This window comes from Phallusia mammillata, chromosome 7 (genome assembly GCF_965637545.1).
Source record: "Phallusia mammillata chromosome 7, kaPhaMamm4.hap1.1, whole genome shotgun sequence".
NCBI lineage: Eukaryota > Metazoa > Chordata > Ascidiacea > Phlebobranchia > Ascidiidae > Phallusia > Phallusia mammillata.
In genome coordinates this window covers 4,627,628-4,645,146 of record NC_137258.1, presented here as the reverse complement: position 1 = coordinate 4,645,146, position 17,519 = coordinate 4,627,628, and the positions used below count along the sequence as shown (strand labels likewise).

The 17,519-nt window shown below is 37.2% G+C and overlaps 1 protein-coding gene across 1 annotated transcript; it reads right to left on the bottom strand.

Moving 5' to 3' along the window:
- Nucleotides 1-653: 653 nt before the first annotated feature.
- On the bottom strand, nucleotides 654-17,519 carry LOC145238054 (protein tyrosine phosphatase type IVA 2-like). Its single transcript, XM_080101090.1, has 8 exons — nucleotides 17,391-17,519; nucleotides 16,981-17,101; nucleotides 15,249-15,444; nucleotides 14,365-14,580; nucleotides 10,352-10,444; nucleotides 6,130-6,260; nucleotides 2,803-2,877; nucleotides 654-2,279 (listed from the first exon to the last, which is right to left on the bottom strand). Exons 4-8 carry the CDS (start codon nucleotides 14,467-14,469, stop codon nucleotides 2,165-2,167), a joined length of 519 nt encoding a protein of 172 aa, XP_079957216.1. The 5' UTR covers nucleotides 14,470-14,580; nucleotides 15,249-15,444; nucleotides 16,981-17,101; nucleotides 17,391-17,519; the 3' UTR covers nucleotides 654-2,164.

Genomic DNA, 17,519 nt, shown 5'->3' with positions numbered 1-17,519 from the left:
TAAAATGTATGCAACTAATTCCATTTTATCATCAAATATAATTAACGTCCTGTGGACCACATAAAAAGTCATCATTGACCACCAGTTGAGAACCATTGGCCTATGGTCTACTTTTTTGTACATCCTTACCAACGCAATACTTGAAGTGCTGGCTTTTCTTCCCTAAAGGGCTGCGCTTTTTAAGCTAAGACTCCACAACTAACTGTTATCATCAGTTTGCGTAGTTTGTCCGATATGAATGATGATTTTTGTACGAAATTATTATTTCGATACACGGATTTAAGCACGATCGATTTCATTTGTAACCATTTAGTTTGTAAAAAATACAACAGACTCACCTTTTTTAGCATTTTTAAACAATTTAAAATCTTCTTCTAAGTAAACGCCAAAAGTTAATTAGCGCCTTCCACTAAACACCCAACCTAAATTTCTTTACGAAAAATCTGGCCGACAATTATCGCGTTTCGTTTTTGTACACCTCGCCTAATGTTAATTGGTTGCGGGATATCTGAAAAAACAATCCCTACGCCTCTTACTTTAAGTTTCAGTATAGAGTACCGGCCAGCGACACACCAGGTCTCTTGTTAGCAACTGTCCGCTCCTAAACCTGACTAAGTACACAAGAACGTTGGATATATTAAAACAAGGAAAACTGGTTTTCGCAACAATTTATTTGGGGCATTCGTGGCAGGTTAACCCTCTTCGACGGTGGGACGATTTTTTGTGAGTCCCATCGCGTCAAAAAGGGTTAACCCCGCGATCGAGGCAGCAAAATAACAATGAAACAGGAGTAAACGCCAATAACGTGCAAACAAAGCAAACTTCGGCTGTGCGCAGCTCCGAGAGAACAGGACCTCTCGAAGTCGCACTGATAAAAAAAAGTTTTCCGGACCTTTACATTTTCCCTTATTCACAAACTTTAGTCGACCACAATTGCCATTAAACAGGTATTTTGTTTCTGCAGGCACTTCCCAATGCAAAAACCAAAAAAACTGCAACAGTTTCAACACAAGCAAGATAAAAATAAAAAACATTCCATGCCCTGCCCGGATTTGATCAATGAAGGGCAGTTTTAATTTGTGTGACGTCATAACACAGACATTTTGACTTTTTTCAGAAGGGCCATAAAATGTAACACATCTCTCACTGTCGATGAAGCAGTTTAGTATTGGAAGAAAACAAACACTGCTATTTTTTTAAATCACAAATATTTGCAAACGTTTCATAGCACGTTGATAAAACAGTCGTCTCCTCAAAAAAAAATTTTAGTTCTGTGCTATTAGTCTTGAAACGGAAATTATCTAGCGTGCAACATAGCATGACGTAAATCTGACGTCACCCATCTCGACAAATAACGCTCCAACGTCACCAACATGTTTGTGATTAGTAAGGATAAAGTAGCGAAAACAATCAACAAAACATTAGTCATTATAACTCTTTCAGGACTGAAGTCGTTTCAATGAGTTTGTTAACACACGAAACATTACGTTTTAGCAAATCTTTTAAGCCGTGCATCGAAATTGCCTACGCGAGGATAACTAAAGCGGCGGCCTCACAACTTCATGGACCAGTGGCAACGCTACAAGCAATGACATGTGCAAATCTTTTTGTTCGGATCCAAATAACCCGAAATCACTTTTTAGACATACTTTGTTGCAGCATTAAACCTGGAACGGCGGCTTCACAAATTATATCATCAGGTTTTTTTTAAAATACAATTCATTAGTCATTTCATTTTTGAATACTGCAGACTTGAATTTAAAAATTTGACCCCATTGAAAATCAAAAGCATACGAAAACAGATACGGTTGATAACCACCACGACTATTACCAGCATATATACGTATAATACTGGTGACTTAATAGTATAACCCATTAAAATCCTTGCCGATGCACCTAAAATATGCTGCCAAAATTGCATTGAAAGACCAACACCTACATTCCAACCGTTAAAGAGTTTCAAAGCATCTATGAAGGTATTATGACATCACAAAGAACGTATGTGACGTATTCGCGTAACAAAAGTTGAAAGATTCCATGTTGCGAAAAAAAGCGCAAAAAAATACGTTTTGAGTTGGAGCAACAAACAGGAAGAATAGAAGTTAAAAATGCTTGTGACGTCACGTGTATATAGTGGACGACGCCATCCCGGCACTAGGGGGCGCTACTGCACACAGCATCCACCATTTCGTCCATTGTCCCTTGTCTTGAGGCAGTACTTTGGCCTGTATTTCTCAAGGTATTGCAGCTGTTTGCTGTTGATCGCCCCTCGCCTTTTCCTGGGGAAAAATCTTGCGTTTAAATATGCGGGAAATTCCCGGGGAGGAAGTCAGGGATTTCACCACGGGGTTACGGACATATCTGCATTTGCTAAAAGGACTTTACATTCGTCATTCTAGCTTTCAAAATCGTATCTTTCTGAAACAAATGCTTTGTCGTGTTGTAATAGTCTTACTTAAGGGATCAATTTCTTAAAGGGTTAATAACCTTTAAAACCGTTTTATATTCTTTGATTGTTTTTAAGCTTTTTTATTTTTACGACATATTTTTTTTTGGATAACAGGATATTCATATTACTGCATTGGTGACATTTGATTTTTTGGTTGGGTGCATACAAAAAAGATACTAGTGGTTTAACGTAGGGTACGAATGACATTATATTAGCAAAAACGTGACATAAGATATTGGGTACATATCATAAGTAGAGCACTAGAGAACAAATTTGAGCCCCGTCCTGATACAGTAGTAATTATTGCACACGATGCTGGTAAAAGCATCACACATTATGTTGAACAAACTTACTGGCGAATAAGTTCCACTGCGTCTTCGTATCTCATTCCGCTTTCCATTAAAGCCAAAGCCACCAATACAGGAGCCCTGTGGAACAATTATGGATAGATATTGGGGTTATTGTTAAAAAAACAAGACTAAAACTGAAAAACAACTTTGTTATCTTTGTCTTGTTGACAATTGTGTTTGGTAGATTCAAAATTATTTTTCGCTTGCCTCGTACTACAACAGGTAATGTATAAAAATTGCTTGGTTATTCGGGGTCAAACTTTGGGAGGATCACGTTTTGACAACTAACTAGCATGTGTGTAAATTTTCATGAGTTTGGAGCACTCTTTCTTAACCTAACAGTAGGAGCAAACCAGCGTTAGACAGAAAAAAGAAAACAGTATGGACAAACTCAAAATAGGGAATTTCTTTGACAAAACTCGGTAACCTAAGAAGAGACCAATACTGCAACTGCAGGTAATACCTTAATACGAGAAAATTTGGATGTTTTAAACTGTACCAGCTGCGCTCACTGTATTACGTGGCGTGTTAATTGTATTGATGCCTTTGTTACCATAATTTTTGTGTCGTTACGTTATCACCTTGTTTCATATTAGTCACCTGTGTCTTGTATTGTCTTTAATTTACTAAGTTTGTTTATCAAGAGTTGTTTCCTGCGTGGGTGCTCATTTTCCAAAAACGTATTTACCTTAATTTCACGATCCTGTTTTTCACTTTAATTCCTCTTCACATCTTTTCGTTACCTTCACATTTACCATTTTAACTGTTCGATTGCTTTTCAGCACACTGTTTTCCATTTTACGGGAATTTAACCCCCGGCACCCTTTGCGTTCACTGCACCTTATTTATCAAGCAAAATTGACTCACTAAAACAAGTACCATTTTATGATGTGTTGATTATCGACCCACAAAAAACCCAATGCATTTACACGTTCCTGAACACCAGAAACGAAGAACATTAAAATTAAATTCCCGATTTAGACAGCTTTGTGGTAAATATAACTAGAAAGGTGGCTTTCTGATATACTTCCATTTTATATATTCTATACCAGTGGTTCTCAACCTTTTTTACTATGCGACCCCCTTTAGAGATTTTCTAACACCACGCGACCCCTTTACACACGCACACACACAGGAAGTGTAACTACCAGCATGTGTTGATTGTTTTCATCACACATTTGCAATCTAACGTGGCTGCAATAGTTCGGCGATGTGCTGTATTCCGGAAAACGCCTATTTTTCACTAACTATTTCACTATTTCGTGTTTTTTTTATGTTAAGAAAAACCAAAACCCGCAATTATAGAAGTATACAATCGCAAATATTGTTGCGCCCGTTCTAAATCAAACGGTCGTGTGAGTTACTATATGCTAAACAAAAGTCACAGGGAAAGTTTTTTTGATACAGATAAAATAATTCCGTGTTCGGTTGCGTCTTCGCGACCCCTTCAAAAGTGCTTGGCGACCCCTTGGGGGGTCGCGACCCCCAGGTTGAGAAACACTGTTCTATACGATATTTACCAATTTACTATACACATCATTTGATCTACATTTATGATTGTTTTTGCAAGCAAAAACAGATGGGTCCCCACACGCGCGTTTGTGCGGATTTAACGTCCTGGTTATTTTTAGATTCTTAAGAAAAAACTTAACCAACTTTAGTAATAACCCAGCTTTAAAAGTTTTGTCCGTATTCTTTTTGCATCATTGATGTCATATAATTACAAAAAAACGGTACATAAGAACGGGAAAAATACTTTTAATTTAATTTCATGCTTTGACCTTGATATTGTCGTTCAAGGTCAGTTTTTAGCACAATTTTCCACAACTGAAAATGTGCTTGATACTTAATAAAACGACATAGCGTAGCTGCGCAAAAACAGCTGATTTCTAATCACCGAAACGACTGTCTCGTAAAATGTCTGTCCGGACGTCAAGCTGAGCAATCCCACTGCATTCACCCGGCTTAATCGTAAAGAAGTGAATTACTCCCTTGAGAGTTGAGACTTCTATCTGACTGACAGTGTACACATATTATGGGCTGTAAAACTAACTATTTGGCCGATTAAAACAAAATTTTAAATACTGAACGAATGACCTACTGCAAACAATTGTTTAACATTTCAGCACATTAGGGCTTGTATTTTTGGCCTAAAACTTATTATTTGGGGTTTTAAGGGGTAAAATGGGTGAATCCAATAAAAAGTTACAGAATTCTTTAGAATACCTTACATTGCACCAACCAACAAACCATGAAACTCGCAGATTATGTACTTTAGTTAGTACAGCCGTTTCTAATTTTTTTTTTGGGGGGGGGGGGGGGTGAACCGCTGGGTCATTTGGGGTCAAACTTCAGGAGGATCAAATTTGGATTAATAACTAACATTTGTGTACATTTTATTAAATTTGGAGCACTCTTTCTTGACCAAACGCGTTTAACAAACCAGCGTTAGACAGAAAAAAAAATACGGACAAAAACAATATGTGTCCCCTTCATAGAAGGGGACCCATAATTACGTATAGCATCGACCGCATAACCTCAAAATATATAAATTGGGGAGAACCTCGTCTAGTTATCGATCTGCACCTTGCTTATTAGCCAATTACTTTTGTTCTTTATAAATAGCCCCGGTATTAACAAGGTCGACGCATTAAAATGTGGCCCCGTTGAATGCAAACGACCTAATCCGCCTAAAACAGATTTCCCAGTAACCTTTGCGAATGTTACTGTGTCGAGGTTAACTAAAATAGAATTTCTTGAAATACTTTTAAGCAGTGTTTTATACCGGAACGGAACGAAATAACGTTATTCGTTCTGTGCAAATTACTTTATTTCGTGAATTCGTTCTTGACCGATATTTTCATTTCGTTTCGTTCCGGTCTGACCGAAACAAACTTTTAACCGTATTCTTCGGTTTTAAAAAACGAACATTTCTTTGGGTTCTTCACGCACAAAGACAAAAAGTTACATCACACAGCAATTATTGTCGGTAGTTATTACGTCACATTTGTCACTGATAGTCAAAACAGATGGAACATTGTTGAGTGTTTTTTTATGGCCAACGGCGCAAATGTTTCAGCATATTTTTCTTTGTAAAATGTCTATGACGAAATACCGAAATAAAAATAACAGTATTAAGTTCCGTTACGGTATTTTGAATATTTATTATTTCGGAATTTCGTTCCGGCATTTGAGACAAAAAATATTTATTTCGGTTCTGTATAAAACACTGCTTTTAAGGCAGCGTACTACGCATAAAAGATGTCACGACATAGTCTATAAACAATACTGGGTCATAGAGTAAGATCAAATATGGACTGTTTCACTAACCTTCCGAGGCCTGCCACACAATGTACTGCAATACAATTGTCTGGGCTTTCCTTGTAATGGGCTTTAAGCAATTTTAACCAATCATCGACGACTTCTCTAGGTGGGGCGGCACCGTCATCGAAAGCCCAATCCTAAAAAGAAGAGTTTTGGTTATTTTTCAGTCGAGTTTAAATGCGTCGTTGAATTAATTAAAATATTGTGATGAGGAATTTTTTAAAAACTTATGTAACAAACAACGAAAGCATGCTATATGGCAGTGGTTCTCAACCGGTGGTCCGTGATGACTTTTTGAGTGGTCCACAGAACGTTAATTATAATTGGTGATAAACTGGAAATAGTTGCATGCCATTTATTATATATTCAGTACCAAAAAAAGCTTATCCAAAAAGCTTATTTTGGCCATTTTTGTTAGCTGTCAGTTGTTTGATATCACTCCTCGAATTTTTTTTTGAAGGAATATATTCCAAGCTATTGTGCTTGTTATGGATGCTTTCTTCCATATGGATGATTTAATTTATTCATTTAATTGAACTGGTGGTCCATGGCCTGAAACGAGTTGAGAGCCGCTGCTGTTTAGCGCGTTCAAACAACTGCTTCGTAACCGATAACGTCAGGGACGACAAAAACGCGTCGCAATACATAATCTGCTTTGACGCACCTCCTGAGCAAAACATAGCAGAAAAAACAAATACGCAGTGCCAACAAATTATGACGTCACACACCGGGTGTCGCTGTTGCTAAGGGCAACGCCAATTCCGTTAAAAACACACCAACCGGAAGAGCTAGACTTTGAACCCGAAGTCTGGAAGGCGAGATATTTGTGAGAACAAAATAGGAAATTAGGCGAGGACAAAGCCAAACACGACACGTATATATATAGAGAGAAGGCCTTTGTCATGAGCTCGTTGGGCAAATGGGTTGTAATTGGATTGGTAGGATCAATATTTGGAATTCACTCAGGGAATTAGGTGCCACGCAAGGCAAGAAAGGGTATATAACGATTTGTTTACAATCAAGTTAACGTCCCTGTGGTTAACGGACAGGTGTTTTGAACAAAACGAATTAAGGCCTGTTGTTATATTGACGTGGTCAATATTTAGGAAGTAGTGGCCTTGTGAGTTTTTAAAATAAACGTTGAAAACTTTTTCAAATTGTCTAGTTAGTACAATCTTAAAACATGTAACTGATGGGAAACAAAGGTCAATATGTGAAGCGCTTTAAAACGTGCATGTCGTTATTTTTTGGGAAACTAATTTTAAAAGGCCAGAAGTAGAAAAAATGCACCTTCATAACGCCTTATGTATAAACGCTCATAACGTTTTGTATTTTGTTTGCGAAGGCTCCTTTTCATAAAAATACCTAACAAATCTTTATTCGGTATCATATAGACTCACATACATCACACCTTTTTTTATAACCCAGCATGTCGAAAAATGCCAACATAAAATCGATGATATGAATACGACAAAGTGACAGGGAAAGCGTCTTGATCGATTCTTGATGAGATGAACGTAGGCATGTAGTGCTAAGTAATACGACTACCAATGTATTGATTGAAATGTTATTAATGTGATAGTGAATATTAAGTTGATTTACAAGTGGTATAAAGCATGTCTTGCTATAACATAAAAGCCGCTTTAAAAGCCTCTAAAAAGCCCAAAAATTGTGGTCTTCAAAAATGTTTTAAAAATGTGTCCTCATTTTTTAGCTCATTCACTTTTCTCAGATTAAAGAGTATTAAGTTTCTTAATAGGATTTTGGTATACGCATTTTTTACGAAAATGGATACCCAATAAAATTTGGGTATCCATTCCATCAATTTACAGTTTATTTCTTACGTCTGCCCAAGACAGTTTTCAAAAAGCTTTCTGTTTTGCGCTGACGTGACTTTGTCAAATGCAGTTTAATTGACAACATCACAATTTGACCGTTGCACACATGATGCAAATCCTTGCCCGCAACGACCGATCTACGTCATACCTCACTGTTTGACGTCATAAGGGTTACTTTCGGCTTTTATGGCCTTCGAGAGGCTTAGGGTGGATTGAAGAATATTCCCGGCCCCTTGCTTAATGTTTTTAATAGTTTTTAATAGCATAATTTGAAATCGCTTAAGCAAACCGAATTTGATTTTTTTGTTACAGCGATATTAGAGCGTCTGTCACGTGATGAAATGTACAAAAATGTGTTTAATAAGTCCTAATGACAATTTTATCAACGTCCACCAAGACAATAATAACACCCACATAAGAACACATATTCTGTTGCAGTCGCGTAACTGTTTGTTTGGCATCATAACTCGCGTGCTTACGTCAAACGCGTAACGTGGGGGTTTTTGTGACGTTATAAACGACTCCGCTAATTCGGTTGAAAACAATTTTGTGAATCAAAGTTTTGGTGGTAACCGTGTGACCAGCGTTTTTGCCCCTATTGGTATCGAAGCTTTGTTTAGGTACTAACGATATTTAGCTACAGACGAAATTTTATGATGTTTTGGTCATATAAACCGGCAACACTGTAATGGTGACAAAACATAAATCGGCTAATAACCACATGACCATGTTTACCAAACCACATACCATTTATCGACCCTAACGTAGCACAAGCAGTAAATGCGTCTCACAATTTACAAGCACATCAGTAAAATCGAAGTTAGCAGGCAAACTAAGTGGACTTTTAACAAGAAGACGCAACACACTAAAAAATCCCACCGGGAATCGAGAGTTAAAAGCCCGTCGACGGGTCAAATAACCCCCCTGTCGATTTATCTGGTGCCAAACGCATTCAACGTTGATGATCAAAGTCGCCAATTACAGACAGCGACAAAACAAAGAACGGGCTATCACAAGTCATATGATTTTGTTTTAAGATTTAATAAAGTAGACGATTAAGGTAAGTTAGACTAGGGAATCTCAAACAAACAAAAAATTGTATCAAACTATGTCTTTTTAAAACAAGTATTTCACTATATTCACAATAACTACCATATGCGTTTTTGGTGCCTAAAAGCAATGTGATTGCAAAATAAATTGTAAATTGATATGTTTAGTCACCAAATCTGCAAATGCCGTTAAATAAACTAAAATCGGCTTTTCATACAATTTTTGCAGATAGGCGCAAAAATCTAACGTGTAGTGGGATTCGAACCCACAAACGAAGCTTATCTGTCTTACCTAAAATAGAATTTTGCGGCAGCAATTAAAGCATTAAACGGCTTACAAGGGCCAAACAAAACACCAAAACGAATCTCTTGGCACCCACATACATGACATGGACTCAATACATGATGGGTAATATATTGCGTTACAACGTTCTTCGCAAATTAAGGTGACTTACAATGACCATGCTCGAGGCGTTGAAGGCTGGTAATAAATTTTCATGTTTCAGATTTACCACGTTTCACTACACAATTTTGCACTCGCAGTAGGTCTTCGCGGGTACAGTCAACCACGGATAAAAAACATTTTATATCTAGGAACTGAACCCAGTCTTAACGCACAGCAAAAAATGCAAAATAATGGTGGTTTATTGTATTACTATAAGGGCATTTTAGTACCACCAACAGGAAAAAATACAGCGTCAACTGTATCCAAGCCTAAATGCATCGTCGTAGACCAGGGGTTCCCAAACTTTTTTGGTCTGTGGCCCAAATGTCTATTTAATAGCGATTCGTGGCCCACCACGTGCTGTAAATTTGGGCACCAACAAAAAAATAACTCAAAAACAGGCGAAATTATCCAGCAATTTATTTTTAATGAGATACATGCTCCTGAAATTTGGCTACAAGATTCAGAATTCTTTGCAAAAATTACGTTTTTCAAAACAAAGCGCATAACATCTACAGTATTACAAAACAGTAGAATCTATTCAAATGGCTCTGTGGCCCATTGAAAATGTCTTGGTGGCCCACTACTGGGCCATGACCCACAGTTTGGGAACCACTGTCGTAGACGATATCGCAGATCAAAAATACGCTTAAGTTTCTTTAACACTCATTAATTCCACAAATTATTTTGCCCACTTATAGCTATAAGGGCTATAGCTATTCACCTCTATAACAAGTCAGATCCTTTTGGGGTAAATTTACCTTTAGTTGAGCACACCTGAACCAAGTATTCGAAGTTATAAACGGCATAGAAACACTAAGAGTTATGTAATCATGCTCCCTAACGAAATTCCTTTGAACCACCACCAAACAACACAAATCACACGTAAGACTTACGATAACTTGGATGCCTTTAGCAGCAAGCGGTTCCTTGTCGTAGGTTGATTCGCAAACCCGAACAACAGTGTCTGCGCCGTATTGGATTAGGATCTGTGAACACAAAAAATGTCGCTTGAAAACATTTCCACATTGGCCCTGTTTTCTTAAGATTCGATAGCGGACGGCCGTGACACGCTATCAACTTTTTTGTGTTAATAAAAACCTGAATCAGTGTGAAACATCCCGTAACTGAAGTAAAGAGTGTATAGCAGTTCGAGTCAGGGTTGTAAATAGGTCTGAAATTGGAGCCTGAACCAGAATCGTTTTTGAGAAGCCCGTTTAGGCCCGAAAGTTTGATCGGAAGGCCTATACATTGAAGACTCCGGAAAGACCAAGACAACAAACACAATAGGCAATTGGTCTTGAACAAGGCGTTTTGGGAATGTTAGACATTAGGTCAGGCCCAGCAACCGGCTACTTAGCTCGTTAAATTTATTCAAAAAAAAAGACACAGTGTGTGAAGTCTCTTTTTTTAAGAAACCAAGCCCGAACGCGCCCCGAAAAGCCCGGCCCAACTGACAACTTGGTTAGAGTCATGCTTTTTTAAACGATCACACAGCTAAAATATAGCACCTAAAGTGAAAAAAAGAGTTTGATAATTATTTTAGCTGTGTATATAACCAGTATGATTTATTAAATGTAATCCTTCATTATAAGATTCGTAGAAAACGCCAACAAACGTAGTTCAAGTGATAGATCAACATATCATGGCACATTAAGACTTAAAATGATTTTGTCACAATGTTTTGGGTACTTGGATGCGCTGTTTGAAAAGACTTGACTTGACTTCCTGACAAAAATGGGTTAGGTTTGTTGGGTGAATGATACAACCATAAGTGTAACAGTTGGAATTTGTACATTACAGCCACGTCAAAACCGTTACAATGTGGCGATTTCCCTCAAAGGTGACCCCGACAGTTTAGAAAGTTAAACAGCGTGACTTACTGTTGTAAAACATTGGATGCCCGTGAATAAAATCAAACTTTGCTGAGGTAATTATAACCGTTTTAATGGCTTAAACATAAACACCCAAACCGAAACTTTCCACACAAAGATTAATTAATTAATCAATTACACCCACACTTGCCTTGAATGGCCCATTAAGAGTTGAGCAATACACCAGTCACAAAAAAGTTTTTAAACAGTACAAGATAGCTCCGTAAAACGTCACTGTGCAGATGGACAAAAACCACCACTGAAGGGACACAGTTGACACGGGGAATCCCCTCAGATTGCGACACGCTGGATCAACACAACACGGGACAACATTACAACTTTCTTTATCGGCGACTGACACGGTTTCGAACATAAAATGTCACGTGTCGAGTAGTCAGTGATTGCCGACAGTTTCGCAATGGTTTTAATTTCACACTGGTTGCATCTTTGGGATACGTATGTGGTGATTCAGTCTGTTGCATGAGATTGAAATGTAAAACAACGCGCTAGGCTAATTTGAAAAAGAAGTGTTTCCTAATCGATAAACAAACATATGGCCGCTGCAATTGCCGTCATATTTAATCAGTTAGTTGTTTTGAAGCATGGTTGTGGAAAAAATTGATGTGAATGTTCAATTCAGATAATTTCCATTACTTTTATTATACATTTGGCTTCAGCTATTCAATTGACTTAAAACAACGCAAGCATTGTGATGCGTTTCATCATTTTAACCCAATTGACGTAATTTGACATTATGTACCCATAAATAGTTTAAATAAAACGTCAAATCGATGTAAGTGCCCCAAAGCGCACAAACACGACACCATAATTCAAATTAGAGTTTTTTCGTTCGCCTTAACAACCAGCAGTTCAGTAAAACTAAAATGCGTAAAAGAAACTAAAATGCGTAAGGCATACTATGGACAAAAACTGACAGTCTAAAATGACTTAAATGTGGCAAAGCCATCCATTTTTGGGTACCAGTAACTAACGCAAGTGGCATTGTTAAAAGTCCACAGCGGAGCAAACAGTACAAACTGCCGCACAAACTGGCTAGAACTGGTTTCAAAACTGGCGTGTTCGGTTTGCACGCTCTTGCGCAACAACCTTGTTTACAGCACTAAAGCCACCCTATCGTCCCACTATAGTATATACCATGAGAATATCCACACCATAATATGTTCCTACACTGTGCCTAGTTTTGTGTGGTAAGAGGTATAGAGTTGTCCCATAACAAGCCTTCCACAACGGGGCTTTCCGGTCTAATTCCCAAAGGCCTACGGATGTTGTAATAACAGTCACCGTAGCAATTGGAACTGAATCAATATTGTAGGCAATGACCTCATGCTAGTTGACAGGCAGAAACTGCTGTTGTTATTGTAGAAACCCACTCACAAATCGCCCTCTAGAACTGATGTAAAATTGGACCAAATCTAAAACTGTTGGGGACCTGAGTTAAATTTTAACCAAAAACCTGTAAAATGAACACCCCAGAGCAGGTGGCATGTATGGGCACAGAGTGTGGTTACAAATGTAAACATTAAACATTTGAGAAAAGTTGCACACGTACATGCCATTGACTTGGTAAACAGTCTGGCATACTGTGCATACCAAAGGCCAAAGCTGGTGGCTTTGAATTTGAAGAGACGGAAGTAGTGGGTGACATGGCATGCCTCTTATCTGTTAAGTATGGCTTTGGTTAACCTAAACTTGGACTTGACACACAGTTTGGTGTCATGGTGGCCAGTAAATTAGGTGTTTCAACTTTTAGCAAAATTCAGAAACCATTCAAAATTCATTATAGGGGGAAACCATTGTTTGTTTTTTCCAACCAAAGTTGAATACGGTTAATGTTTTTAGGGGACAAAGATTTAGTGCAATAAAGGCTGGATTATGTTCTTATTTTATCACAAATGTGGAAAGCCAAAAATAGTAAGTTTAAAAACTTTAATTTCAGGCATGGTAATTTTAAAACCCTTCATATTCCCACAGACAAACACCATTTATGTACACATTAATGATTGTGTTTAATTCCAAAAACTTGACATACCAACAAATATGTTACAATACCGTTGCACAGTGTTACACAGTACATCAACCATCATCAAAGGTTGTTTATTGCTGTATCCAAGGACACACATTCAGAATAACCAGTCCAACTCATGAGTCATTCACAAAAATAGTTAAGGACGTCTGGCCACAAAGCTTGTTTACTAGAGCTGTAAGCACACAGATCGGGCCTCCTACTGAGTGGCTTAAATGACCGGCAAATGCCATATATGGCAAGGACAGAAGTTTATTGCCACTAGAATACCTGGAATACTAAACCCTTCAAGCATTCCGCATACATACTAAATGATAGCATTGTGAATTTTTGACATGTTTCAGTTCTTATCTTAACAGATTGGCATTCTGATCATTTTATCATGCATTTCTGTTCAATCACAAAACGAATCATTTGTAAACCCAATTTCGGCAATTTTTCATTTGTAATTGACAGGCAATTAAAAAAAATCTGCTAATGGCCACAGCCAGCAGCATGGAGAATAAATACATTTGTAAATCTTGCTAGGGACTTGTTGTTGCATATCATTGCAAACATAACCTTGTTTTAACATTCAAGCAAGACCAAATAAATGCTTGGTGTTTATATTACGACTTGTCATTTTCTTTTTTGGTTTTTGGTGCTGTATTTTATGATTCATGATTAGCACGGAGCACTTAATCATTTATACAATGTTGTTTGTAATGTCAGACAGAAGAGTTTTTTTTTCTATTTCCGTCTCTGACCTCAACTTTGATACAGATTTTACTTTTTATTCGCATTTGGTGTTGCCATGATATAAATTACAGTCATGCTTTAGGGGCCAATAGGTTAACTGACAGATGCAATTTCACTTCAGACACCTATCCTTACTGAGTACAAATTGGAATATGTTTAGACCACTATTTCTTGACCAAAATGTACAAAAAACTAAATGACAGTGAAAAAGGGTAAAGAAAATCCCAGGTTTACTGTAATAAGATTAACTCACCTCGACAAAGCGCTCCATAGTGGCATTTGTTGGGTTGTGGGTGATGAGAAACCTCATCCCCTTGTGCTGCAGCTCAACAGGGGCTGGGCGATTCATTCGGGCCATTTAAGATGCAACAGTGATCAACAGCTTTACACTGGACCAAAGGGATATCTTCAAGAGGATCTGCGACCTCCAGTGAGTTATTCAAGCTTGTAAGCTTCGTATTGAAACTTACTGTTCAAAAGAATAAAATTTTTAGGACCCAAATTGAACTCAGGCTTGAATACAGCTTAATCAATAACAAAGCCACAGAGCCAGTATGTAGACATGTTGAAAGTGAATATGGTATGCACTGATGATAACAAGAATTGTTAAAGCATCTGAACTGCAAATGTATATATTCGCTATGCATATACATGCCCATATACAAACTCTATGGCATTTTGTTTTAAAGTAAGTAAAGATTCTGGATTTTGAACAAAAGACACAAGCTTAAAAAACATAATAGTTCAAAATACCAATATATACATTTTAACCATTAAAAACCCTAAACAACTACAATCACAGTTTATAACCATTAATAACTAGGAAACCATTTATAGGGATTTTATCATCTCAAAATATGCACTGCTGGCCATCAAGCTCAATCATAAATCTAACGTCAAAATACGATCTTGTTATCATTGTTTTGTGTGTGGTTGGTTGCAATTTGTCGTTGGAAAATAATAAATTTGACTTGCAAGATATCCTGATGAAGGTGTCTTGTATGGGGCGTCTATTTATCATAAAACTGCTGGAAGAGCAATACTAGTTTATACATTATGCCTGGCAACAATAGCTTATTTAATCAAAATCTGATAACGAAACTTGCTATTCAGCACAAAACTAAGCGCTGTACTTACCAAGAATGCAATACAGTCGACACTGTTTTACTCAAAAATCAACCTCCAACTGATAAGGTTCACGGAAAAGAAAATGCAGTGCAAATTGGGATGAGGTAGTAAAAGCCGTTGGGCGATTAAGTGTAGGAGTTGTACCACGACTTTTTCGACAACTCGCTAATACAGAAAATGGTAGAACCTCACCCCATCGGAAAACCTTAAGAAGATTGCATATTTATTCATGTTACAAATTGTCACCAGGTTTGTAAGTTTAAACTCAACAATAAACAAAACAGTTTGACTTAATGGCATGGTAATCCAAAACCCAACTTTCTATTTTGAAGTGGTCAAATTCATTTTGGCTAAGGGTTAATACAAAGGAACTTCAATTAAACAATGAGCAAAAAATTGCTGATTTTGGCCATATTAATTTTACAATGTCATTTGCGCACACTAGTAATATATTAAATTGCTAATTTGGTCAATAATAAAGGACTTATGTTTTTGTATTTGTCGTGACAACGAAAACTGAAGGATTTAAAGTATTTCGGTTGACAACATGTAATATATATATTGCATTCAGAAAAGGGCAATGCAAATCTGAGTTGCTTTTAACGAGAATCATCTGTATGTTATGAATATGAAAAAAAAGTAGGTAAATGTACTGAAAGGAAGCTTTGAAAACTGAAAGGTTTAATGAAACCCTACAACACTTACTGGCATCTAAATCCTTTTCAAAAACAGATTATCCATATCACAAAGCATTGCAATTCAGTAATAAGTTAAAGGTGTACAAAGTATAACTATATATATGTTTCTGCCTATAGCACTACAAGCACAATATGCCTAAACACGAAAAAATAGTACCACAATAAAATATGACATTAAGACGACTCTGTCTTACAGTTCAGATGAACAACTAAACCTTTCCATAACACATCTTATACACAGCTTGGATAGGGACAATTAAAGTAGTGTCTAACATTCACTGGCCTGCACAGCACCCCACACACAACCATTTTTACATTAACTCAGCTAATACAATGTCACAACATTGTTTGTTTTGCTTGTGCACTTCTTAGGTGTCAATGTGGCTTTGTCCTTCAAGCGTACACCTATTAGTTGTGTGCATTCGCCTATCAGATGCAGCTATTTCTAATCAATCACACAAGCCTAAAGAAAAGGATTAAGAGAATTTATCCTTATGTAATCATTCAGTCAATGTCAGTAGGGTTTGCATACTGCTTTTATGTCAACATGCTGGGCATACCTACAGAGCTTTGGGAAAAATGGAATAGAACATCATTTGGATTACAAGACATTGTGATGACAGACTGTGCAAAATCTAGCAAGTGTGGTAATAACTTATATTGCAAAAGAGCAATTACTTTGTAAAAGTATAGGGGTCTTACAGTGGTATAGTGGCAAGTTAAGACACAGGTTAACCAACATACAGACAGAAACAGTTTTGGCTCTATGAAAGACTTTCATGGAATTTTTAGTCAGTGAACACAACTATAGCCAGTGGTGGAATTCAGCCGGTTCACACTGATTCTATAGAGTCGTCACATGAAATTTTATAAGATCAGCGAACCATTTAGCATTACTGGTTACTGTTAATGGACTCTTTGTAACAGAACCGGCTCAGACATTACTTTTGTGATAGGACCGGCGGACAATAAATTTGAATCCCGCCACTGACTATAGCAAGTTGGTCAAAGTCTCCACGTAATACAATGGTAACATAACTTACTTGCATATAAATATATAGTCAAAGCACTTTAGGGATTGTGTTGAGCCTCGCAAAGTGAGAAGAAAACAGATGAACACTGCAGTGATCGTGGGAGCAGCAATACAACTCTTGAAACGTTGAACTAAAACAAAACAAATCTGGCATATAATCTGTGTATATGAAAAAATACTCACTGAATTTAATTTAGACTATATGTAAACCCTATAATTAAACCCATAATGACAGTGTTAACACCAACTTTTAATAAGTTCTCAAAAAATGAGAGAAACCTTATTTCCCCTCTAACAAAGCGCTACAGCGTTTGTTAAACTGAGTTTTTTCGAAGTTAGATTTAACAGTACAGTGTGCTGACTGCTGATAACTTTAGTTTGAAAACATTTTTTTCAATTTTTTTTTTTCAAATTACTTACCACTGATTGCGAGACAAACATTTGTGGAAGATGTTAATCCCGTTCTTGCCCCAGGACCAAGCAAAAAATAATATCAAGAATAAGAAATTGCACGCTAAAACCCTGTGAAAAGAGCGATAAATTATTCCC

Bases quoted from the DNA above. Each gene is read 5' to 3' on its own strand.
- LOC145238054 (XM_080101090.1), bottom strand. From the start codon at position 14,469: ATGGCCCGAATGAATCGCCCAGCCCCTGTTGAGCTGCAGCACAAGGGG. The intron at 10,445-14,364 runs GTGAGTTAATCT...TTGTGTTCACAG, and splicing joins CTATGGAGCGCTTTGTCGAG to ATCCTAATCCAATACGGCGC. The intron at 2,280-2,802 runs GTAAGTTTGTTC...ATTTTTCCCCAG, and splicing joins GCAGTGGAACTTATTCGCCA to GAAAAGGCGAGGGGCGATCA.